Here is a 22,503-nt window from a genome sequence, read left to right on the forward strand (position 1 = left end):
AAGTGGCCAACGAGAGGCCGTCACGGACAAGACAAAGTGACGAGAACAACACTGCGGCTTGCTTTGGAGTCCCCCCCGCCCCCCCACCCCCCGCTCTCCCGGGAAGGTCGGCGCTCGCCGGGGCCGTCACAGAGGGAGCACCTTGCCCTGGCCGGCGATGCGGCCGGAGCATCCGGGCGGGCGCCGCCTGTTGAGGGGCCGCATGGCGAGGCCGACGCTCCCGCGTGGGGCGCGGCGGCCGCACGACAGCATCTCCAGGGCGGCGTCTCGAAACTGACGCCGCAAAGACAAGGCAAAAGAAATGAGCCGCGTCCAGTCGCACGTTTGCGGCCCGAGAGAAAGAGAAACGGAAAGCAGGGCCGGCGGGCCGCCCTCACCTGCTTGTTGGAGAGGAAGTAGATGACGGGGTTGTAGACGGGGCTGGTCTTGGCAAAGTACATGGGCATGGTGGCCAGCAGCGGGGGGATGGCCAGCCGCGGCCGCAGCACCACGGCCAGCGACAGGGCCGTGTAGGGCAGCCAGCACGCCAAGAAGGCGGCGATCATGGCCAGGACCATCTTGGTGGCGCGCCGCGTCTCCTGCCGCAAACAGCGCCCCCCCTGCGGCTCCACGCTCTTGTTCAACTGCCGACAAAAGGCCGCGGCTGAGCCCCCGCCAAGGGAATCGGCGGGCGGTGCCGGCAAAGGCGTACCTGCCGCAGCGCCGCCAGCGCTCTGGAGTAGCAGTAGACGATGACGGCCACGGGGAAGAGGAAGCACGTGAGCGTGTACAGGATGAGGTAGCTGTAGTTGCTCCAGGACCTCTCCTCCCAGGCCAGCGAGCAGGACGTGCGCACGCCCTCGGGGCCGTAGCCGCTCCAGCCCAGCAGGGGCGCCGTGGCCCAGAACAGGCAGAAGAGCCAGACGCACGCCAGCCCCGCCGCGCTGCGCCGCATGCTCAGCCGCCGGCCGACGCGCGGCTCGCACACCGCCTTGTAGCGCTCGTACGACAGCAGGGTCAGCGTGCACAGCGACACCAGGCCTGCGGGAGAGGAGGGGGGGGGGGCCCACTTTGGCCACTTTGCCACTCGGTAGGTGGCGGGCGACGGCGGCCACTCACCAAAGTAGTTGACGGCGAAGCCCTGGAAGACGCAGGCGGCGCGGCCCAGGAAGAAGGAGCCGCGGTAGTTGGTGACGGTGACCACCAGGGAGCCGCACAGGCCGATCATCAGGTCGGACGCGGCCAGGCCCACCACCAAAAGGTTGACGGGGCGCAGCAGGCCGGGGTTCCTCAGGGACACGCCGAGCACCAGGCCGTTGTTGAAGACGCTCAGCAGCGTGTTGATGAACATGAGGAAGGCCAGCACGCTGTAGCCCACGCGGGGGAAGACGGTGGGCGCCTCGGCCGGCTCCCCGCTCCGCCCCGCGTCGTTGCCGTCCATGCCGCCAGTGCTCGGCTCCCGCGCCCGCTCTTAGTCTTATCGCCCCCCCCCCCCCTGATCCGCCGCGCAGCTGCCCGCCCCGCGCAATCTGACAAATTGGCCGCTAACGGGATTTGGAGGCGGATCGAGTAATGCCGATTGGAAAGCGGGGCTCCCCAAAAGTCAGCGCGGGCCCCTAAGGGCACCCGTGCCAGACGCCCTCAGTGAGGCCCCTCATGCGAGTGAACTTGAACAAGCGCACATGCTTTCTGCACAACTTGCCGCTCTCCACCCGGGACAGGGCACTTGCGGGCCGCCATTCACGCGCCGGTTCGCATGTGCACGCCCCCCCATTCAGAAATACGCAAGACAAAAGGCCGACTTGCTCGTTTAATTTCACGCTGGTGACATGACAATTTGTCGGCAAATCACCCAAGGGTCCCTTTTTCTGTGGACTGTCTGCCCCCTTTTGATATTCTCATAGCACCCCCCCCCCCCAAAAAAAACAACAAGACCAATAAAATCACAAGAGGAGAACACAGCATTCAAGCGCATTTCTGACACTCAAGCACGTAATGCAACATGAAACGGGATCAAGCTCAGTGCGGGTCGGCTTCAACAGGTTCCAAAGTGGAACCTCAGGTTGGAACCTGACGTTCCAACCTGACGTTCCAACGTTCTCAGTAACTGAGTGCGCGTCACTTTAAGGCCCAAACGTGACCCAAAAGCAAAAAAAAAAGGGCTAGGAGACACAACGCGTGATCATGAAGGCAGCCCGTGTCGTAAAACGCCGCGGCTCAATATCACCGCAGCAATCACAGAAGGAGTTTGGGTGACCGCCTCCTTTATTTGCGTTTTTGCGCTCAAGGGACCGCGTTTCCTTTGCAAAACGGGCGCAAGCGAAAATGCCCATCCATGCCAAAGAGTGGCGGCGGACGCCTCCTTTCCAGTTCGGCGGCGAGGACCGAAAAGACTCAGCGCCGACCCTCGTGAGCACCCGCCGGGGGCGGGGGGCTCGGCGGCGGCCCGGCGGCGGGAGCCCGCCCTTGGACCAAGGGCGACTCGTGCTGCAGCGGCGTCCGGTGCGGGAAGAAGGTGTGCTGGAAGTCGTAGTTGAGCAGGCAGCTGATGGACGCCATGTAGATGTCGGCGAAGCGCGAGAGCCGGCGCGAGAAGTACGTGGGGTTGTGATACGTGCGGAAGAGGCTCCCGAACTGGGGGTTGAACATCTGCTTGGTCAGCGGCCTGCCGAAAGCGCAGACCAAGGCGGCAGACCGAGGCGTTACCTTTGGCCGCGTTTCAAAGGCCATCGACGCGGGGCGCCGTTGACGTCGACTGCCGTCTAGTCAAGTTTGCAATGAAGAAGGCAGAAGGCCGGCTTACCTCATGGCTTCGCGCTCTCGTATCCACTCCCCCACCACGGCCTGAGAGGCGGCGTCTCGGCGCACCTGCGGAGGAGCGGCGCGGGAGTCGGGTCGTGAGCCTCGCGCGCCACACGCGAGAATCGGCAAAGGGCTGACCTGCATCTGCTCAATCAGGCCGGTCAGGGCCTGCATCCAGCTGACGGTGTGCACGTACTCCTCCGTGTTCATGATCTTGATTTCCTTCCTCAGCTCGGGCACGATGGCGCCCGTCCTCCAGCCGTGCTTCAGGGTCAAATCCTGGCCGGGGAAAGAGCGCGCCGTCCATCACCTTTCCATTCGGACTCTTTGCATTCGGGGAAGCTGCAGTTTTCTCCCTTTTAAGCGGGAAACTTGGCGAGGGCCACAAACGTGCCGTCATGATCTGCGCTGCCGTGCAATCCATTCGCCCGTACGCTGCGGTTGGTGCGCACTCGCACACACACACAATTGCTCCCTAAATCGGCGAGGTGACGTGTTTGGCCGCCAGCCACCGCCAGCCACCGCCAGCCACCGGGCGTCGTGCCAGAGATGTTAACGGCGCCTTTCATGAACATCGCTAAGAGCCCATCGCACATTTGGCGGCTGCAAAACTCACCACGGCCACTTTGGCGCTGAGGCACCAGCCGGCCGTCACAGCTGCCAAAATGGCGGGCGCGGACACGAGGCTCTCGTTGGAGCGCGTGTCGTGTGGCGTGGCGTCACGCGCCGACGCGTAGAGCGCAGCGGATCCGCTTTTATTGCAAGCCATTGGTCGCCGACCCGCATACGGCAGAGAAAGCCGCACGCCGTCGACACGCTTTTCCCAAACGACGACAAAAGGCGCAAGGAATCGAAAATACAGACCGCGAGCCTTTGAGCCGCGGCCGACGGCGGCCACAGAGCGCGGCGCTGAGCGCGCGGGCCTGCGACTTTCTGGAAACGGGTTTGGGTGGATCCGAGTATGACCTTCAACCCGAGGCGGCGCAAACGGATAGGGGCTCCCATTGCACCGCGTACGGTTGCGGCAGAGATGCCGTCCTTTGGCCAAAATCTCTCCATTGACGATTGTGGTGAAAACACGCCCCCTGGTGGCTTTAAGCGGCATGAGGATCGTCTCCTCTCAGCGTGACCTCGCCCTCTTGTGGGAAAGGGGCCAGCGATTCTAATTGCTACGGATGTAACCGAGAGGACGGACAACAAGCACGTAGCCTTGCACCCCCCCCTCCCGATTCTCCCCTCTGGCCCCAGCCTCGGAGTCCACTTTGGTGCCATTTCTTACCGCCAAGTCGCTGTAGATGTGGTCGCCAAAGTAGAGCACTTTGGATCCTCGCCAGCCGGTCAGTCTCAGGAACTCGTAGAGGTTGCCCTTCAGGTGACGGAAACGGGGGCCGTTCGTCAAAGGCTTTCACGCGGGGCTCACCTGACGCACCTGTTTGTAGATCTGCCCTTTTTCCAACTTGTGGATTCGGTCCCACAGCAGGGCGCCCTTGTCGGTCACGCGCCTGAACGGCCTGCCAGGCGCAAATAGTGCTCGCTTTGGACAACGAGGCACAACGACGACGGGGAGGCGGAGGCGAGGCGCTCACTTTCTCCTGTCGTTGAAGAAACCGGGTTTGTCCGCCTGAACTATAACCACATCAAAGAGGTCCCTCCAGTCGCTGCCGACGATGTAGCTCATGCCTCGATCCCTGAGGAGTGGAGGGGGCAGGCCAAGGGGGGCACGGCGTTACTATTTACAGAGAGCAACGGTCAAACAATCCGACGTTTTTGCTGGGGAATTTCATCAGGCGTTTTGAAATGGGATCAATGGACGAATAACATGGGGGGGGGGCTTCCACTAATATGCTCAATAAGTACAACATACAGCAATGACCCAAAAATGATGCTTTCATTGCTTCGGCTCATTTCAACACCAACGGGGGAATCTATCCATCGGATGCATTGTTATGATGACTATTGGCCGAGAGTCAGTTAGCGAGGCAACCCCCCCCCAAACTGGTGAACACATAACACGACGAAGCACTTACACAAAGTCGAAGGGGCTGTTTGTGATGAGGAACATCTTCTTCCCGTGCTCGCGCAGCTTCTTCAGCACGGCGTGGCTCTGCTCGCCGTAGCAAATGTATTTGCCTGCAAAAGCGCAGCCCCATCAGTCCAAACCTTTGGATGCGTCCACCACGCAAAGGCCCATTACCGATATCGGCCTCCACCGCTCGATACATAATGCCCTTCACGTGAACGTCTCGGATGGCTTCCTGTGAGCAGGAAAGAGGAAGAACAAAAAACAAGTCAAGACGACGACCTCGGCGATGTCTCGGGGCTCGTTTGGGACGTGAAATCAAAAATGGCTGGAAAGGTGGAGCTGAAGGGCCGGCTGGAACAAAGCCCCCCCCCCCTGCTCTGCCGGCAACCGAGAGAAACGGGGAGAGGTGTTTAGGTCGGGGCTCTGACCTTGGTCCAGCCCAAAGGAAATTCAAACGGGACTTTGTGGACCTTGCCTTTGGTGTCAATGCTTTTGGTCCAGACAAGAAGCGCTTGAAGGGACATCCGAGGCCATATCAAAGGTGGGAGGGGGGAGAAACAAACGCCAAATAAGGCGACCGGGCCAGGATGGGCGCTCGGGAAACTGTCAGCGTCAACAGGCCTGTCCGATGGGAACGCCATCCGACAGAGAGCCTTATGGCCGATGTTGGAAAAAGTCCTTGTTTTTTGCAAAATGTACGCGGGGGCAGATTGGGGCTGTACTTGTCATTACTGCTGAGAGGTCCGACGGGGCAGCTGCATCCGGAACAATCGGCTTTGGGATTAGCCCAGACGACTAGCCGAGATGAGGAAGATTGGCACGCGCGGCGTCCTCCTTTTTCCATTGTTTTATGTCATTGGTCACAGAACATGGCTTGCCTTCAATTTTGAACTCAGAGTTGTGATTTGGTTTTAAGGGCTGAAAAATCAGGACCAAAGCAGCTTTAGTCAAAGAAAAGAAGGCGACAGACATTTGAGATTTTTGCAGGAGTGCTTGAAAAGTATCGGTAGGTAGGCAGGCAGGCTAGCCTGCCCTTTGGAATGGCAACGCGTCAAAACGGCGACCTTGAAAAGTCAGCAGGGTTGCTGTTGAAACGCTGTGTGTGTGTGTGTGTGCGTGTGCGCTTGAAATGACAGCAATCCATCAAAGATGATGATGGAGGACGAAGAGTGGCGGGCGCTGTGAGCGCCGCTCTCTTTTTGGAGCCGGCGGCGCAGGCGGCCAAAGGAATGATGGCGCGTCTATACTTAGACGCGGTGGTCTCAGCAGCCAAAATTAGGACGCCGCTGGCCGCTCGGCGTATCGCGCGTACACTGGGCAGAGGCCACATCACACTTAGTGATTTTCATTGGGGGGGTCGGGGAGTACATTCAAACCTCGTCTCAAAAATGCGCACGGAATTAGGGCCTCGCTGAAAAGCTTTGCAACTGCCTATGGGTGGCGCAAGATGGCGGCAAAGACACCACAGCTCCCCCCCTCCCCTCACCCCCATGAGGCAAGGCCCCTGGGTTCAACATTGGTGCTTGACAACAAGATGCCACCAGATGGCGCTGATACTGCCTCACCTTGACGTCTTTGTGCAGGTGCACGGGCTCGTAGTCGATGTTGTGCTTCATGAAGAAGTCGTTGACGCACGACAGGAGGCTCATCTCCGGCAGCGAGAAGATGTCCATGAACTGTTTCATGGAGTGGCCGTGAGAACTCTGCGGGAGAGACGAGAATGCAGACGCGGGCACGGGCGAAGGGCGTCGGCGCCGGACGGGACGGGGCGGCTTTCTTACCTTGCCGTAGAAATCGCTCATAATCTCAAGAGGGACGTGGCAGCCGTCGTACATGGCCACGACTTCCTCGTCGGGGACCGGATGAAGACCCCTGGAGACACACTCGCCACTTAGCGGCCGAGACAAACTCAACACAATGCGATTCTGCGCATATTCAAAGAGAATAAAGTGATGTCGATTGCGTGAAAAGAACTTTGGATGACAGTTTCATGGTAAAAAAAAAACCAATACTCATAATAAATACTTGGTATGTTCAAAGAATGCAAAAAGAAGTAGCCATCTGCCCTGCTGTTATGACAAATGAGGAATCCTGATCTCACTCTTATGCTTATGAACTGTTGCATTGATTTTGAAGGCTTCCATCGATGCTGGCGCGGCTCCTACCTGTAGACGGTGCCCAGCTGGATGTAGTGGAAGGCGTCGATCTTCATCAGCAGCGCCTAGCGCGACAACGGCGAGGTTCACTGGCGGAAAAGGTGCCGCCGGGATGCCTTTGCATCGGATGCAAGATCAAGTCTGGCGCACGGCTTACTTTCTGGACATCGTAGTGAAGGCCCCTCACGGCAAAATCCGGAATGTACTCGTAAGCCCGCAGACCCTCCGGATACTGAAAGAAAAATCACATTTCTCAACTCCACGCCACCTCTGGAGCACTTGGGAACAAAAAGTGGAGCAAAAAGAAAATGAATAACAAAGGCGCAGGAAAAAAAACAACAAGTCAAAAATTCAAAGAATAGAAAAGACGCGTTGTTTTTGGTTGTTTGTTTTTTTAAAAAAGATGGGCAGCGATGGGGCTTGCCCAACATTCATTCCGAAAACGGGGAGCGGCTAAAGACTCCCATCCCCTCGCTTTTGCCCCCCCCCCCTTTTTTTTAGATGGCTTCTCTGTAGTGCAGATTGTCACCTAGTGGGTGTCGGGCAAAAGAACCGTAGCAGGTTGCCGAGAGGACATACACACACGGCCGGGGGCCCACCCTGTGCTTGCTGATGAGGATGTCCCGCGCTATGTCGAAGATGAGCGTGTGGAGGTGGCTGGAGTAGAAGGCCAGCGTGTAGTCGTAGTCGAAGCCGTAGACCTCGGTGTCCCGCAGGCTCATCTCGTTGTTGGCAAAGATGCTGTCGGGGTCCACCGAGACGCTGGAGACGGACGGCATGACATCTGACCGCACAGATACCACAATCAAAAAAAGAAATTATTATTTCATAAAAAACGCTCAACATTGGGCACCATCATTATTGGCCCAAGATGCCGCGAGGTGGCAAAGCACCACTTTTGTCCAAACAAATCCCCCTAACTGAGTTGACATTTAAAATAAGCTCGCCCCCCCTCCCCAAAAAAAAAGGGCACTCAAGCAGGGAGCGCCCTGAGAGCTCCTTCTTTCGTCCTGAGAATGCAAAGGACTACCGGTTTCATACGCACTCCTGCAATGACGAATGTGCAGGCCTCGTCTCCCCCCTCGGGTGGTGTCCGTCCCTCATTCAGATAGTAGCGCTCGAAAACCTTGTCACGGTTCTGTATTTTACCGCGTAGCTGCTTGAAGCAAATAAATGCCCCTCTCGAGCCATGTCACTTCACTTGGAAGTATCCGCAGTGGAATAAACAAACCCCGGTAAGCACCGACTTACCGATCGAGGATCGGCGGCGTACCGAAAGGCACCGCGCCGTCCATTCAACCACGCGATGAATGTCAACTTTGATTGAGCGCTCCTACCTTGGGTGTGTCTTTTAGTGCGGTTGTAAACAGACCACAAGCCGTCCGCCGAGCTGCTGCTCGCGGACGAAGCGCGGCGGTCGGTCCGAGCTGACGCGCGCGGACGGGAAAGCAAGTCGCTCCGCCCGCGACCGCGGCGGGACACCGCGCTCGAGTGGTGGGAAGCCTTCAAGACGTGACGTCGGAGCAGGCCGGCGATCCCCGGGGACAGGAGACGCGACAGGGGCGCCGACAAGTGCCCCATCGTCGGTGCTTTCGAGGAGGACGCGCAGGTAGCTCAACCCCAACGCGCGCCGACTGCGACGACAGTCTCAGGACACAAAAGGGCGCGGACGTCACTTCCGTGTTTGGCGAGCTCACGGCCAATCGGCGACTCGCTTCCGGCCACGAGCATAAATAAGGCTGTGCAGAATAAAGACATCGTTTGATTGCGGAGTTCTGTCTTCAATATGTCCACGAATACAATATAGCGATGAAATGTCGAAACGCGCCACCCAGACGTCACTTCCGTTTCTGACGAGTCTTCAGCCAATCAGAGACTTACTTCCGAGTCCGAGCGGACCGCTGACAAATAAGAATAGCGCCCAAGTGATCGTTCTGAAAGCTTCTTTGCGCAGCGTGCCTGCGTAAAACGGGAGCAATTTAGTCATTAACGACTAGCCGACAGCCACCGAATGAAAGCAGCAATCAATCGTGTCATCTTTTAATCAATCCCATTTGCAAGTAGCAGTGATGCTAAACGTCGTACGTAGGGGCATCACTTCAAAATGATTACGAGGCGCATTTATAATTCCTTTTCGGTCCGTTTGATAGTTGTATACGGTATTATTTTACATCATTCTGCATTTGTTACACTATTGGATAAAACTGAAAGGAATGCAAAAAAATGGTGACAAAGTGTTAAATTATCTCCGTCGTCAGTGCCTGTGCTTTAAAACAAGGAAGTTAAAAGCATAGAAAACAAATGGTTGCCGGGCCGCGAATAGCATATACTTGTCTCAACTGGTACGTGACACTAAAAAGGTTGGGGGGCCACAGACCTCGACGACGTGCAGGCTGCAGGGAATGATTTATGAAACGCAGCGTGCCATAGTTGAAGTCAAATTGCACTGAGGTCAAGCCACGTTCTGTTGCCACTTTTAGACATGATGTATGTAAATCAATGCCTAGAATGTATGTATGGCTCAATCAGTAATTCCCCCATGAAATATGGTCCCTTGAAGCTACGTACTAGCGGTTGTAGTATTGAATGTCTTTAAGTAAGATAAGATAAGATATCCTTTATTCGTCCCACACTGGGGAAATTTACAGCCTCCAGCAGCAAGAATGTATGTAGAAAGAAGAAAGAAAAAAAACAACAAACATCACTTCACATTAATTTCTACCATTACTGTACCCACGTAAGATGAAAACACTTGTTGCGTGCGTGATGAAAAAAAAATCAAATTGAACACGTAAATCGGTGCGTGTGTGTGTGGGGGGGGTTCTTTCGGCGGCCAATGGTGACGAGCCACGATTCGACGGTTTGGCTTATGTTGATGACGCCGATTCGTCCCCGTCGCAGCGTTGTCTCCGCCGTGATTGGTCGACGGTCGTGCGTGGTGCGCCGCCATTGGTCCAGCCGGAGCCATTTAAGTGTACAGTGTTCGCGAGAACGGCCCATTGTCAGTTTCTGGTGCAGCGGCGTTACGGCGTGCGTTGTCGTCACCTTTTGGCCGAGCCCAGGTGCAACCTTCACAATCAAGCTCTAATCCCAAAATGAAGCGAGCGTGGCTTTTAGGACTTCTACTCGGGCTGCTAGCCTTCGGTGAGTAAACTACATAGTCGCCGACCGGGAACTTGCTAGCTTTAGCCGCTAAGCTAGATTTGCTTGCCGTTGTTACTTCCATCACTGCTCGACATTCATTCACGCCTTGTTTGAATTCTTGTCAAAATGCCTCGTATTAGCATCGGTCAGCCTTTGTACACAGCGGCGTAACATCCAAGTTGCCTTTGAATGTATTCACTCGGCTTTCCCAAAGTTTCTAACGTGTTACTGCCGTTATCTGCAGCCGACGTTTTTTTTGGTTTGTTTGTGCTTGAAATGGCAGATCCGTTCTTACTCCTGTGTTATTCTTGAGTGCGGGTCGTCGTCGTTTTTTCGCAATTCTAATCCTGTGCCTGCTCGCCGTGAAACTAACGTTGACGTCTCTCCATCCTCAATTTTAGGCGCCGTGAGGGCCGAGGATGAACTGGACGTGGACGGCACCGTGGAAGAGGACCTGGGCAAAAGCAGGGATGGCTCCAAAACCGATGACGAGGTGGTTCAGAGGTTAGGAAACATCTTGTTTGGTACCGAACCTCGGTGCGAGTCACGGACGGCACCCCTCCAACCTTAGCAACGCGTCAAACTCGATAGTCAGACCGGGGTAGACGCTTTGGCCAACGGGTTTTCTTTTCTCGCGCAGGGAGGAGGAAGCCATCCAGCTGGACGGCTTGAACGCAGCCCAGGTCAAGGAACTGCGAGAAAAGTCTGAGAAGCACGCCTTTCAGGCAGAGGTCAACCGCATGATGAAGCTGATCATCAACTCCCTGTACAAGAACAAGGAGGTGAGAGGATGGGGGGGGTGGCTTGAGGAGGGCGCGCAACGTCCGGGCTTGAGCTTTGTGGCTCACGACGTGACTTTTGCCCTCAGATCTTCCTCAGGGAGCTGATCTCCAACGCCTCCGACGCCCTGGATAAGATCCGCTTGTTGTCGCTCACCGACGACGCCGCGCTGGCCTCCAACGAAGAGCTGACCATCAAAATCAAAGTGCGCGGGCGCCGCGGCCGCCACCCGCCGGCGGACGCCAAACCCTTCTAAATGCGTGCCCTCCTCCCGCAGTCGGACAAAGACAAGAACGTGCTCCACATCACCGACACGGGGATCGGCATGACCAAAGAAGAGCTGGTGAAGAACCTGGGCACCATCGCCAAGTCGGGCACCAGCGAGTTCCTCAACAAGATGACGGAGATGCAGTCCGAGGACCAGTCCACCTCGGAGCTGATCGGCCAGTTCGGCGTGGGCTTCTACTCGGCTTTCCTGGTGGCCGACAAGGTTATCGTCACCTCCAAGCACAACAACGGCACGCAGCACATCTGGGAGTCGGACTCCAACCAGTTCTCGGTCATCGAGGACCCCCGCGGGGACACGCTGGGCCGCGGAACCACCATCACGTAGGTTCAAATGTGCCCGGCGGCGTTCCAATGGCCCCCCCGGCTCACCCCCAGTCCCTTTGGCAGGTTGGTGATGAAGGAGGAGGCCTCGGACTACCTGGAGCTGGAGACCATCAAGAATCTCGTCAGGAAATACTCGCAGTTCATCAACTTCCCCATTTACGTTTGGGCCAGCAAGGTACCCGCTCGCATCTTGGAGCCTCTTTGCTTGGGGGGGGGGGGGTGAAATTTGTCGCCGTCAGATCCAGCCGAGATCGTTGAGTTTTGTCTTTGTACCCGTCAGACCGAGACGGTGGAGGAGCCCATCGACGAGGATGCCGACGCGACGGAGGAACCCGAGAAAGAAGCCTCTGAAGACGAGGCCGAGGTGGAAGAGGAGGAAGAAGAGGACAAAGACAAGCCCAAGACCAAGAAGGTGCCGCGTTGGACGCAACTGTCGGGGGCCGAGCCCCCCCCCCCTTTTTATTTTTTTGCCGGGGAGAAGTGACTGGTCCTTGGCTGGTTTTCTGATCGGCAGGTTGAGAAGACGGTGTGGGACTGGGAGCTGATGAACGACATCAAGCCCATCTGGCAGAGACCCGCCAAGGAGGTGGAGGACGACGAGTACAACGCTTTTTACAAGACCTTCTCCAAGGTGAGACGGACGCCGGCAAAAATAGCCACGCGGCGTAACGCCACGCTTTAAAATCCATCTTTCTCCCGTGCGTTTCTAATGCTGACCCATTTTTTGGGTGGAGGCGCGGGGGGGGGGGGGGGGGTCAATGTCTGCGTGAGCACGTGTACCTAACGAGCGCGGCTCCCAACAGGACAGCGAGAACCCCCTGGCGCACATCCACTTCACGGCCGAGGGCGAGGTCACCTTCAAGTCCATCCTCTTTGTGCCCACCGCCGCCCCCCGCGGCCTCTTTGACGAGTACGGCTCCAAGAAGAACGACTACATCAAGGTGAGGGTGCCGGCGGCGCAAAGCGGACAAAGTCATTTGTGAAGCGGGACCAAACGGAAAGGCTGCGACCGCTTGGTTTTGCCTCGGTCTTCGTCCAGCGCGTTGCACAAGCGCAATGAGAAGAGGGCAAATCGTGGCTCAAGCTCAATTTAAGCCTGGACAATTTTCTTGTTGCTCTTTTTCCCCTTTTACAAAGATAATATAGTGCTGTGAAAAGGTATTTGCCCCCTCCATGTTTTCAATTGGGGGGGGGGGGGGGCTGCATTTTGTATGACCTTCAGTTGTCTCTGACAGTCATACAAAATGGATTTGAAACTTTTGTATGTGTGGTAGCTATGTCTAAAATGTAAAAATCAGGAATACTTTGTCACGGCGGCGTATCCGTGTGACCTTGTGCGCAAAAATGAACAAATGATTCTTTCCAAACGTCAAAAGCTCAAGGTGACCTTGCCGCTCCAACGTGCATCTGCATCACTCCAACAGAAACGCGGCTCCTTTTTTTTTCCTTGTCAACAGCTTTTTGTTGGTAAACTTAAAAAAAAAAGCCCCCTTAAAACACATGGAGACCCTCGGATTCTGAAGAGCTTTTGTCTCAAGTGAGGAGGAGATTGTTTTTGCCGCATTTTCACACGGTTTGATTTTCGAGCGCGTTATCCGTCAGGTTGGAAATGCGGGTCCGCCCCCGCGTGCAAAACCACAATTTGCGTTTGTTGCAGCGCTGCAGGTCGATGGAGCAACTCGACAGGAACGCAAAGGACGAGCATTGCCTTTGATGTCGTCGCTATGCTCATTTCTTGCAACTCCAAAGAATTTAGTTTGACTTTATCAACGTGACAATTGTATTTTCTTTTTGGGGGTTGAATTCCCCAAAAGACGAATGAGCCTTTTTGTGATATTTAGAGCCCATTAGTTTCATGAAACCACCATTGTGAATTTGCAAAGTCTCTCCCGGCCGCTAACGCGCGTTGTCTCATCGCAGCTCTTCGTCCGGCGGGTTTTCATCACGGACGACTTCAATGACATGATGCCCAAATATCTCAACTTTGTCAAGGGCGTGGTGAGTGCTCACTTTGCCTTTGACGCCGGAAGGCTTGAAGATGGTGCGTTTTCAATTCCTCGTTTTTCTTTGTATTCAGGTTGACTCTGATGACCTTCCCCTGAACGTGTCCCGAGAGACTCTGCAGCAGCACAAACTGCTCAAGGTGCCAATTGGTTGCCAATGCCGCCATTTCACCTTCCGCGGCCCCGTCGCTCGACAATTTTTTTTTTTTTTATGACGTTAAAACGTGAAAAAGATGAATTTGGGGTTTGTCTCCCTCGCGCTCAGGTGATCCGCAAGAAGCTGGTGCGCAAAACGCTGGACATGATCAAGAAGATTGCGGAGGAGCAGTACGACGACAAGTTCTGGAAGGAGTTTGGCACCAACATCAAGCTGGGCGTGATCGAGGACCACTCCAACCGCACCCGGCTGGCCAAGCTGCTGCGCTTCCAAACCTCCAACAGCGACACGGCGCTGGCCAGCCTGGAGCAGTACGTCGAGCGCATGAAGGAGAAGCAGGACAAGATCTACTTTATGGCCGGCACCAACAGGAAGGAGGTACGCGGCCCCCCCCCCGCCCGCCGCCATTTTTTTTGAAACGCATTGCGACGCGGGGCCCCTTGCCTTCCAGGCGGAGGCGTCGCCCTTCGTGGAGAGGCTGCTGAAGAAGGGCTATGAGGTCATCTACCTGACGGAGCCCGTGGACGAGTACTGCATCCAGGCGCTGCCCGAGTTCGACGGCAAGCGCTTCCAGAACGTGGCCAAGGAGGGTGTCAAGTTTGACGAGAGCGACAAGGCCAAAGAGAAGCGCGAGGCGCAGGAGAAGGAGTACGAGCCGCTCACCACCTGGCTCAAGGACAAGGCGCTCAAGGACAAGGTCCGGTTTGTCATCGGAGGAGCGCCAATCCTGGCTTTGGCCTCCATCTCACCCCTTTGAATTGCGGCGCAGATCGAGAAGGCGGTCCTGTCTCAGCGGCTGACCGACTCCCCCTGCGCGCTGGTGGCCAGCCAGTACGGCTGGTCGGGCAACATGGAGCGCATCATGAAGGCGCAGGCGTACCAGACGGGCAAAGACATTTCCACCAAGTGAGTTGGCCGGCCGCCCCCCAAAGCCTCTGGGCCTCCGCTAACGTTCCGCCCCCGCCTCGCAGTTACTACGCCAGTCAGAAGAAGACGTTGGAAATCAACCCCAAGCACCCCCTCATCAAGCAGATGCTCAAGCGCGTCAACGTAAGCCAGCCGACGACGGGAGAATTTGCGCAAAGTGTCACCAGTTGAATTGTCGCGTGCGTTCAGGACGACGCCGAGGACCAGACGGCGTCGGACCTGGCCGCCGTCCTCTTCGAGACGGCCACCCTGCGCTCGGGCTACCAGCTGGCCGACACCAAGGCGTACGGCGACAGGATAGAACGCATGCTGAGGCTCAGCATGAACGTGCCGCTGGACGAGCAGGTAGCCGCCCGTCGACGCCGACTTTGAACCGGACGCGTTGCCCACACGTGCTTGTGCTCGCTTGAGGTGGAGGACGAGCCCGAGGAGGAGCCGGCCGAAGAGGAGGAGCCGGACGAGGACCAGAACGAGGAAGCCGACGACGACGACGATGAGGTCCTGGACGATGGCGAAGACGACAAAGTGGTAAGAGAGAGCAAGAGCGCCTTGCATTTCGGCAACAAGTCGTCTTGCGTTTGACGTTCTTTGGTGATTTCCTGCTAGGTCATGACAGAGAAAACTGAACTGTGAGGCCACCTGGGGAGCACTTGGAACAGCAAAGCCGGGCAACCGAGAGCAGCCTCCTCCCGTGGTTGCCTGTCCTGGGTCGGTCGGGCCCTTTTTTTTTTTTTTTTTTTTTTTTTTTTTTTTTTTAGGAGCGCTGCGGGGATTTTTTTCTTTTTTTACATTCCTCACACCTGTAAATTTGTTAATATTTAACTGATGTGTTGATGGAAAGATCCTGTCTCTTGATTGAATAAATGTTTCCTGGGAAAAGGAAGGTTGATGTTTGTCTCTTACTTTGAAAAACGCACTCGCACACAAACACGCACATTGTGTTGTTGGTCAGGCCACACGTGTGTTCGGGTCACAAATGATGCGAGTCGTCGAAAATGGCTTCCTCACTTTGATGAACAAACGTTGGTTGAACAAACACGCCATCTCCCGATCACAGGCCTGTTTTGGTGGTTAAATGTACTCCCACCCAGAGACAACCGGCGGAAATACAAAATGCAGTCTGTGAATGAGCGTCCGGTATTTTGTTGGAGCTGCGCGGCTCGTCCGCGGTCATTGGCTGGGGCGTTGCCATGGAAACCCGGGTCACATGCGTGGGTTTCCTGCACAGCCGTCATCGTCGGAGGAAGGAGAAGGCGAGGATGCTGATGATGCCGCTCGGGCCCAGGAGGCGTTTTCTCGAGCAAAAAGCGCATCTTTGACGGCCCTCTCAAGTCTTGCCGCTGCTGTCGCCGCCCCCGTCGTTGTCCCTCGAGCCTTTCTCGACGCCCTACAGGAATGAGTATAGAAATCCCCGCGGGCCTGACGGAGCTGTTGCAGAGCTTCACCGTGGAAGTGCTGAGGAACCAGCCGCGGGACCTTCTCGACTTCGCCCTGCAGTACTTCACCCGCCTCAAGGACCGAGAGAGCCGCCGCCGCCGCAGCAGCAGCAGCAGCAGCAACAACAGCAGCAGCAACCGCCGCCGGGCGCTCTCGGGCCCGGATGGGGACGACCATGGAGGGGAGCCGCCGCCGAGGGCCGCCGGCAAGGCCGTCAACTTCCTCGACGAGGCCATGCAGATCGACTCGGAGAACGAAGAAGAAGACGAAGACGAGGAAGAATTTCAAGGTCGGTGCTCGACTCTCCTCCGCCGCGGATGCGACCGTAATGCGAGCGGCGAGCCTCCGCTCCGGCGGGCGCCATCAAATGCTACTCGGACGTCTTCATTAGTTGTCGCTCTCTCGCGGGCCCGACTGGCCGGCTGCTGGCTCGCATGTGCGTGACGTAGCGCCCATGCCTGAGTCGCAAAGAAAAAAAAAAGGTCGCTAGATGCGCTCAAGGGGCTCGCGGGCGTCAGGGGTGCGTTGTTTTGACAGCTCCGTGTGAGCGGAGCGACGTTAGCTCAGCAGACAACGCGGCCGAAGAAAGAAAGCGCAGTCGACGTCACGGCCACCCTTTTCCATCTGCTTCAGTTACGGATTTGGGTGGTGAACCCTCTCCCCGTCATTTCACCCTGATGAGGGAGGGGTGTCATTTTCAACCCGGCCTAACCCAGCCTTCTTCTTCCGTTACCATCCGGCAGGGGAGCCCGGGCGCGCTCTCGGAGAGCAGCCGCCGTTTTCGAGGTCTCCCTCCCCCTCCGACAGGCTTGCTTCGAGCTCGTTTCCGGGCTTTTCTGCAGGGGTCGCTGATGAGCCGATCGTTTGAATTGGCAGCATGTCGCACGAGGGAAACTTCGAGCAAGCGTATTTACTGTCACGTCGCGAGGTGGTGGGGCACCCCAAAAAGCAGGCAGGGGGGAGTTGCGGGGTGAACTTGAAGTGTATTGATAAAATACAGAAAACGAAATCCTAAACAATCAAAGTCATGAAAACGAAACGAAACCAAAGTATCCTTTTCAAGCACTCCTAATGACCTAACGACCAACAGGTGTGCAGCTGCAGCGAGACCAGAGAGAATATTTGCATTTTTTGTTTTGTTTTGTTCTTTATCAACATAAGCCATCCAAACCAGGCAAGAAAAAGCCTCATTTTTCTTGGTTTCATTTCTTTTGTGCACTGAAGCGGCACATGTATGGAGCCCCAACATTGTCAAGCAGCGGCGATCAGACCGATGCGCTCACTTCGACCAAGCGACTGCCAGAAACAATCCCGATGTGTTGTTGCGGGGGTGCCATTGACTGGACTGTGCATTTCTCTTGTCTTTTGCCAGCGCCGACCATAAACAGATTCATCAGAAGAGCGTCGGGTGAGTTCCGGCGGGGCCACTTGGCAAATGGTCCGTCCTTTTCCTGCCATCCTCCGTCCAAAGTCCCCGTTGGAGAGCCGCGGCGGCACCTTCGCGCGCGACTTTCATTCATTTGGTGGCCACGTTGCTTTTTTTCTTCTCCCCATTTCTTTCAAATCGTCTTTTCCCGCCGCCGAAACGCACGGAACTTGACCCGCTGGCCTTTCGTCGGACAGTGTGCGCCGAAGCCTTCAACCCCGATGAAGACGATGACGAGAAAGAGCCCAGGGTAAGCGCCTTACTTGCTGCCTTCTTCTCCTCGTCATCGATAGCTCTCATCTTATTTGTGTCATTGAACAATATTGCCAAGTTACTTTGGAAGCGCAGAGCTGCCAATGCGGAGACAAAAGATTTGGACCGGCAAGTACGTTGAAATTTGCATTTGAAGGGACTTTTGTCCGGCATTTGGCCTCCGCGCTCGCGCTTGCGGAGGGAATGCGCGCGGCATATTTTCGCTCTCTACGCCATTCTTCATGATGACGAACACGGCATTCTCAATGGGGTGCTTTTCTTCCGGCTGCCACGCGCGATCCACGTTTCCGCCCGCCGTTGGGAGCGCGTGGCCTCCGAGTCCACAGTGCTGTCCTCGCGAGGACCTTTCATCGTATTTGCCTGAGAAAAAAAAATACATCGACTTGGCATCGGCGGCTCTGCGCTCCCGTCGTTTCGGGGCAACGGAAGGGGAAATGAGATGTGTTTTGTCGGCGCCGCCGATTGGAACGTGCAGGTCGCCCACCCCAAAACGGACGAGCAGCGACAGAGACTCCAGGAAGCGTGTCGGGACATTCTCCTCTTCAAGAATTTGGAGCCCGTGAGTACCCCCGTCGTCCCACGCGCTGAGAACGCCGGCGACATTTAGCTCTGCTCAAAGCAGAACAAAAGGGGCATCCAATTTCAACAAAATGTGCGGAGATGCAGTTTGGGGGCCGATTGGGTCTCTGACCGAATGGAGTGCTTCCTGTTGCCGAGAGAGCGCAAGAAGTGTTCGATGGCCAAAGGAAGAGGAGATGGACGGGCCAAGACGTCGGCGGCATGGGATGACCGACGTTGCGTTGTCTGCCTACCCAGGAAGAGATGGCGCAAGTGTTGGACGCCATGTTTGAGAAGTTCTGCGCCCAAGGCGAGCGCGTCATCGACCAGGATGACGACGGCGACAACTTTTATGTGATCGAGAGGTAAGGTGACACGACCAATTCAGCCACGGAGGCATTTGGCAAAAAAGACAAACGCGCAAGCGAGCTAGCGCCAAGCGCCGGCGATCGACGGGCTAACCCGAGTGCGTGTGTCCCTTTTCCACCCCCCTTCCTCAGGGGGACCTTCAGCGTTCTCGTCAAGGTGGAGGGCGGCGAGAAGCTGGTGGGTCGCTACGACAACCGCGGCAGCTTCGGGGAACTGGCGCTGATGTACAACACGCCCAGGGCGGCCACCGTCGTGGCCGCCCTGCCCGGAGCCCTCTGGTGCCTCGTGAGTGACATGGAGAGAGAAAGCGCTTTTCCGCAGCCTCCCTGCTTTCAGGGGGGGGCCCCAGTGAGTGACATGTGAGGAGCTGAGCAGCTAGTTGGCTGTGCGTCCGAGCACGTGGGCCTGAGTTGTGGCTGGGAGCGGCTTCTTGGCCCTTTTTTTGTTTTGCAATCGTGCCTTTTCAAGCATTTCGATGTCTTTTTTTTTCTGATGCGTCCGTAACGGGCGCAGATTTTCACCTTTCCGGGGCCCACCCGCCCTAGATGTCAACCTCGAGTAGTGTCGGCTAACCACGCGAGCCACAAGGGGGCAGTAGTGCGCGTGACAATCTGCTCGCCTGGCTTCAGATTTGAACGGAAGTTGTCCATACAGCGGCCAAAATGTTTCCGATCTTTTTCTTTTGTCTCTCCCCAGGACCGTCTGACGTTTCGGAGGATCATCGTAAAGAACAACGCCAAGAAGAGGAAGTTGTACGAGGCCTTCATTGAAACGCTTCCGCTGCTCACATCGCTGGAGGTCGCCGCCCTTTTTTTTTTGCGGGTTGGGGGGGGGGCGGCTTGGCTGGCTGCGACATGCCGTGACACTAAAAAAAAAGCTTATTGCTTTTCTTGACTGTATTGATTGATTTCTTATTTTGTCTGTCCGCAGCTTTCCGAGAGGATGAAAGTGGTGGATGTGATCTCGACTAAAGTGTACTGTGACTCGCAGCGGATTATTGCGCAGGTAAAATTTGTTGCGCATCCTGAAATCGGTTCATTAAAATGTCTCCATCCCCAAACCCCCCCCCCCCGTGTATTTTTAAAAATGATTTGTCATTTGAAAAAAGGTAAACATTTTAATCGATCAAGATCGAAAATGTCGCTGTTCAATCATTCCTTCACTAAATAATAACATACAAAATGAGAATGAACGATTGACACGTGTTGGCGCCTCCCCCGTGAATATTTTAATCATCACCGATACGAACACTTTAATTTGTCCATTAATCCCAAACCAGGATCTTCCAACATGAGCGTTTTACAGATGACATGAGTTAAAAAAAAGGATAATAAGTGCACGCGTCCATGCACGAGACTCGTTCCAAGCGAAACGAAGCTCCTCTCTATGATCAAAGATTGTCTCTTGATTGAGCCGCAGCACCCGGACGCTCAAGTTCCATGGCGTCGATGCGCAGTACAGTACTCCTTTCCGGTGAGACGGCCTCTGGCGCCACCTTGCGGCCTCCTCACGAAGAACGGAAGAAAACAAAACGGGAATTTCGGAGCGATTCGACAAATTCCCGAGAATGGCTCCCGGGGGACAAACGCCAATGTGGAATATGCTGGCATTATTTTGTCAAGTGATTCGGAAACATTTTACATTGAAAAATCATAAAACATCTCCAATGACCTTGTTTTGTTGTCAGGGCGAGTCGGCTGATTGTTTCTACATCGTGGAGTCCGGCCGAGTTCGCATCACCATGAAGAGGAGCAGGGTGAGTTTCACGCTGAGGACGGCACTCGGGCTCTCCAACCGGCAAGGGCCGTACGGCTTCATCATCTGCAAGAGATGACCTTGCCCAAAGGACTGAAGTTCAAACTGAAGGGCTTTGATTGCATTCGCGTTGGCCGGACCCCCCAAAATCCCCAAATCTTTGTGTCGACGCTCCTCTTTAGCGCGCTTTCTTCTCCGTTTGCAGACGAAAAAGGAGCAGGACGAAGAGGAAGTGGAAATCGCCACGTGCTCCCGGGGCCAGTACTTCGGGGAGTTGGCGCTGGTCACCAACAAGCCCAGAGCCGCCTCCGCCTACGCCGTGGGGAGCGTCAAATGCTTGGGTAAATGCCCTTCCGGGACGGGGCTGCGCTCGCCTCGCTTTTCTCAAGTGGCATCATTGCCATGGTGACGAGAAAAAAAAACTCTTTGCGAATGTCTCCGCGACCGTTTGCAACATTGAACCGTGATAAGAAAAAAAAAAAGCATTTGGAGATGCGGCCTTTGGAGGCGCTTTGGACCGAGGGAGGATGGAAACGGCCTTCCCCCGTTTTACCGAGCAGACGTTGTGAAAATACGGCAAAGGTATTCTGGCTTGCGCGCGCGCATCTCGCAAAGGGCTAACGGCGTTTTCTTGCGCTCCTCAGTGATGGACGTGAAAGCCTTCGAACGTCTCCTGGGCCCGTGCATGGACATCATGAAAAGGAACATTGCCAACTACGAGGAGCAGCTCCTGACGCTGTTCGGAAGCGGCGCCGACATCGAGCAGCGGCGCGCCTGAGACCGCTCGGCGGAAGGCTTTTCGCCCGCCCCTCCCGCGTCCGTTTCCGCAAAAAAAAAAGGGCGAAAGAAACCAACGCAGCTTTTCTTACAGGACGACCACGACGAGACGTAGGTGTTTTGCAGTCGAGTCACGTACGCCAAAGCGGAGTCGCTTGACGCGCCCTTTCCGTCCGCATTTGACCTTGGTTGCTGTCCCCTTTTGGTTCCGGCCTTGGCTGAAGAGCCACTTCTTTTTTTTTTTTGCCTCAGACAGAATGTCAACATGATGGGACCTCAACATTTATATTTCCGTGTTAAATGTGCGTGCCCAGTGGCCTCCTAGTATTCTTTCGCAAAAAAACAAAAAAACTTCAGACAGATAGCGGCTACCGCTAGTTTTGTTTTTTTTTAAGACTTGCCAACACAGTGTTGTCCAATTTCATCGGAAGGAAGTACATGCAATTGCTTCAGTTATTCTCATGTGTGGCCATGTTTAATTTTTTTTGGGGGGGGGGGGCTCCAAGTCCGGCTGATTTTTTGGGTGTGTGCGTGCCAGACGATGTTTATGTCTACCTCGACGACAACAATGTTCGGGAGCGCCAATCAATTTGAAAGTGAATAGAAGTGAACCTTTCTGGGTATTGTCCGCTTCAAATGAAAACAAATCAAACGTGACCATTTTTTCGTTTCATCCCTTTTGTTTTCTTCACCGCAAACCCAGTTCACTAAGCCGTCATGATGACTGTGTGTTTCACTTTCCTTGTCAATAAAAAATAAATCCACCTTTGCGTTATTATTATTATTATTTCCTGTTTTACTTTGAAGGATCTGTTCCAACTTTCGTTTTGTCCAATATATATGCGCTGTGTGTGTTCTACTTGACTATCACCAATTCTAATAAAGCAAGAGACTGTCACGCAGCTTTTTCTTGCGTTTATCCAGCCGCCTTGAGGGGTGACACGGGGGTATACTGCATAAGTAAGCCGCTGACAACACAAACAACACAGATATTTCCGATCAGGCAGAAAGAAGGAAGAAATCTGATCATTGGGACAAAGATAAAGCAAAACATTCTATTTTTCATGGACACGGTCGGTCACGTGGCACAAGAATGCACGCGGACTTCCGTGCAATTTGACTGCTTTTTCTCATGATGGTTTTCGATTTGTGGTCTGAACGCGCTCGTCATCACCAGATGGTTGATAGACACTTACTCATTCCAAGTATGTATTCGTATGTGAACGAGTAGTAGTAGTAGGTGGTGTACTGGCACATAGCGTACTCGATTGAGAACTTGCCCCATTGGCGATTTAAAAAAAAAAGAAGGAAAAAAAACAACTCGG

At 55.1% G+C, this 22,503-nt stretch overlaps 4 protein-coding genes across 6 annotated transcripts; 2 read left to right on the top strand and 2 right to left on the bottom strand.

The window, feature by feature from the left end:
- Positions 1-96: 96 nt before the first annotated feature.
- LOC127597554 (pinopsin-like) lies at positions 97-1,466 on the bottom strand. The gene is made up of 4 exons (XM_052060659.1): positions 1,099-1,466; positions 692-1,020; positions 378-623; positions 97-273 (listed from the first exon to the last, which is right to left on the bottom strand). The coding sequence occupies exons 1-4, from the start codon at positions 1,418-1,420 to the stop codon at positions 127-129; spliced, it is 1,044 nt and encodes a 347-aa protein (XP_051916619.1). The 5' UTR covers positions 1,421-1,466; the 3' UTR covers positions 97-126.
- Positions 1,467-2,060: 594 nt separating this feature from the next.
- On the bottom strand, positions 2,061-8,760 carry LOC127597526 (5'-nucleotidase domain-containing protein 3-like). Of its 3 annotated transcripts, none has more exons than XM_052060616.1 (14): positions 8,298-8,760; positions 7,560-7,744; positions 7,118-7,192; positions 6,970-7,025; positions 6,586-6,676; positions 6,370-6,480; positions 4,976-5,036; positions 4,809-4,911; positions 4,368-4,469; positions 4,211-4,292; positions 4,061-4,147; positions 2,920-3,060; positions 2,783-2,847; positions 2,061-2,644 (listed from the first exon to the last, which is right to left on the bottom strand). In XM_052060616.1, exons 1-14 carry the CDS (start codon positions 8,539-8,541, stop codon positions 2,374-2,376), a joined length of 1,674 nt encoding a protein of 557 aa, XP_051916576.1. In that variant the 5' UTR covers positions 8,542-8,760; the 3' UTR covers positions 2,061-2,373. The 3 variants fall into 3 exon arrangements, with proteins under 3 accessions (XP_051916576.1, XP_051916575.1, XP_051916577.1); XM_052060615.1 differs by having other exon boundaries at positions 2,062-2,644; positions 6,370-6,507; positions 8,298-8,759; XM_052060617.1 differs by having other exon boundaries at positions 2,063-2,644; positions 6,370-6,507; positions 7,560-7,722; positions 8,298-8,438.
- Positions 8,761-9,935: 1,175 nt separating this feature from the next.
- Positions 9,936-15,466, top strand: LOC127597518 (endoplasmin-like). Its single transcript, XM_052060603.1, has 18 exons — positions 9,936-10,104; positions 10,506-10,608; positions 10,745-10,886; positions 10,973-11,089; positions 11,162-11,493; positions 11,560-11,671; positions 11,777-11,908; positions 12,011-12,127; positions 12,300-12,437; positions 13,417-13,494; positions 13,574-13,639; positions 13,765-14,034; positions 14,108-14,353; positions 14,426-14,562; positions 14,628-14,706; positions 14,773-14,928; positions 14,995-15,111; positions 15,190-15,466. Exons 1-18 carry the CDS (start codon positions 10,056-10,058, stop codon positions 15,214-15,216), a joined length of 2,418 nt encoding a protein of 805 aa, XP_051916563.1. The 5' UTR covers positions 9,936-10,055; the 3' UTR covers positions 15,217-15,466.
- Positions 15,467-15,719: 253 nt separating this feature from the next.
- Positions 15,720-21,943, top strand: LOC127597537 (cAMP-dependent protein kinase type II-beta regulatory subunit-like). Its single transcript, XM_052060639.1, has 11 exons — positions 15,720-16,309; positions 17,393-17,428; positions 17,644-17,696; positions 18,195-18,278; positions 18,536-18,642; positions 18,778-18,931; positions 19,343-19,444; positions 19,577-19,651; positions 20,334-20,402; positions 20,607-20,742; positions 21,046-21,943. Exons 1-11 carry the CDS (start codon positions 15,979-15,981, stop codon positions 21,177-21,179), a joined length of 1,281 nt encoding a protein of 426 aa, XP_051916599.1. The 5' UTR covers positions 15,720-15,978; the 3' UTR covers positions 21,180-21,943.
- The last annotated feature ends 560 nt before the right edge of the window (positions 21,944-22,503 follow it).

Source organism: Hippocampus zosterae, chromosome 3 (assembly GCF_025434085.1).
Source record: "Hippocampus zosterae strain Florida chromosome 3, ASM2543408v3, whole genome shotgun sequence".
Taxonomy (NCBI): Eukaryota; Metazoa; Chordata; class Actinopteri; order Syngnathiformes; family Syngnathidae; genus Hippocampus; species Hippocampus zosterae.

What these genes read in the sequence shown, in the direction of transcription:
- LOC127597554 (XM_052060659.1), bottom strand. Translation starts at nt 1,420, where the DNA reads ATGGACGGCAACGACGCGGGGCGGAGCGGGGAGCCGGCCGAGGCGCCC. An exon ending in CGCTGGCGGCGCTGCGGCAG is followed by an intron (nt 624 to 691) that starts GTACGCCTTTGC and finishes TTTTGTCGGCAG; the next exon opens with TTGAACAAGAGCGTGGAGCC. An exon ending in ACTTCCTCTCCAACAAGCAG is followed by an intron (nt 274 to 377) that starts GTGAGGGCGGCC and finishes TTGCGGCGTCAG; the next exon opens with TTTCGAGACGCCGCCCTGGA.
- LOC127597526 (XM_052060615.1), bottom strand. Translation starts at nt 8,541, where the DNA reads ATGGGGCACTTGTCGGCGCCCCTGTCGCGTCTCCTGTCCCCGGGGATC. An exon ending in ACATCTACAGCGACTTGGCG is followed by an intron (nt 3,061 to 4,060) that starts GTAAGAAATGGC and finishes TTCCCCGGCCAG; the next exon opens with GATTTGACCCTGAAGCACGG. An exon ending in CGAGAGCGCGAAGCCATGAG is followed by an intron (nt 2,645 to 2,782) that starts GTAAGCCGGCCT and finishes CGCTTTCGGCAG; the next exon opens with GCCGCTGACCAAGCAGATGT.
- LOC127597518 (XM_052060603.1), top strand. Translation starts at nt 10,056, where the DNA reads ATGAAGCGAGCGTGGCTTTTAGGACTTCTACTCGGGCTGCTAGCCTTC. An exon ending in CCGGCACCAACAGGAAGGAG is followed by an intron (nt 14,035 to 14,107) that starts GTACGCGGCCCC and finishes CTTGCCTTCCAG; the next exon opens with GCGGAGGCGTCGCCCTTCGT. An exon ending in ATGGCGAAGACGACAAAGTG is followed by an intron (nt 15,112 to 15,189) that starts GTAAGAGAGAGC and finishes ATTTCCTGCTAG; the next exon opens with GTCATGACAGAGAAAACTGA.
- LOC127597537 (XM_052060639.1), top strand. Translation starts at nt 15,979, where the DNA reads ATGAGTATAGAAATCCCCGCGGGCCTGACGGAGCTGTTGCAGAGCTTC. An exon ending in ATGACGAGAAAGAGCCCAGG is followed by an intron (nt 17,697 to 18,194) that starts GTAAGCGCCTTA and finishes TGGAACGTGCAG; the next exon opens with GTCGCCCACCCCAAAACGGA. An exon ending in AACTTTTATGTGATCGAGAG is followed by an intron (nt 18,643 to 18,777) that starts GTAAGGTGACAC and finishes CCCCTTCCTCAG; the next exon opens with GGGGACCTTCAGCGTTCTCG.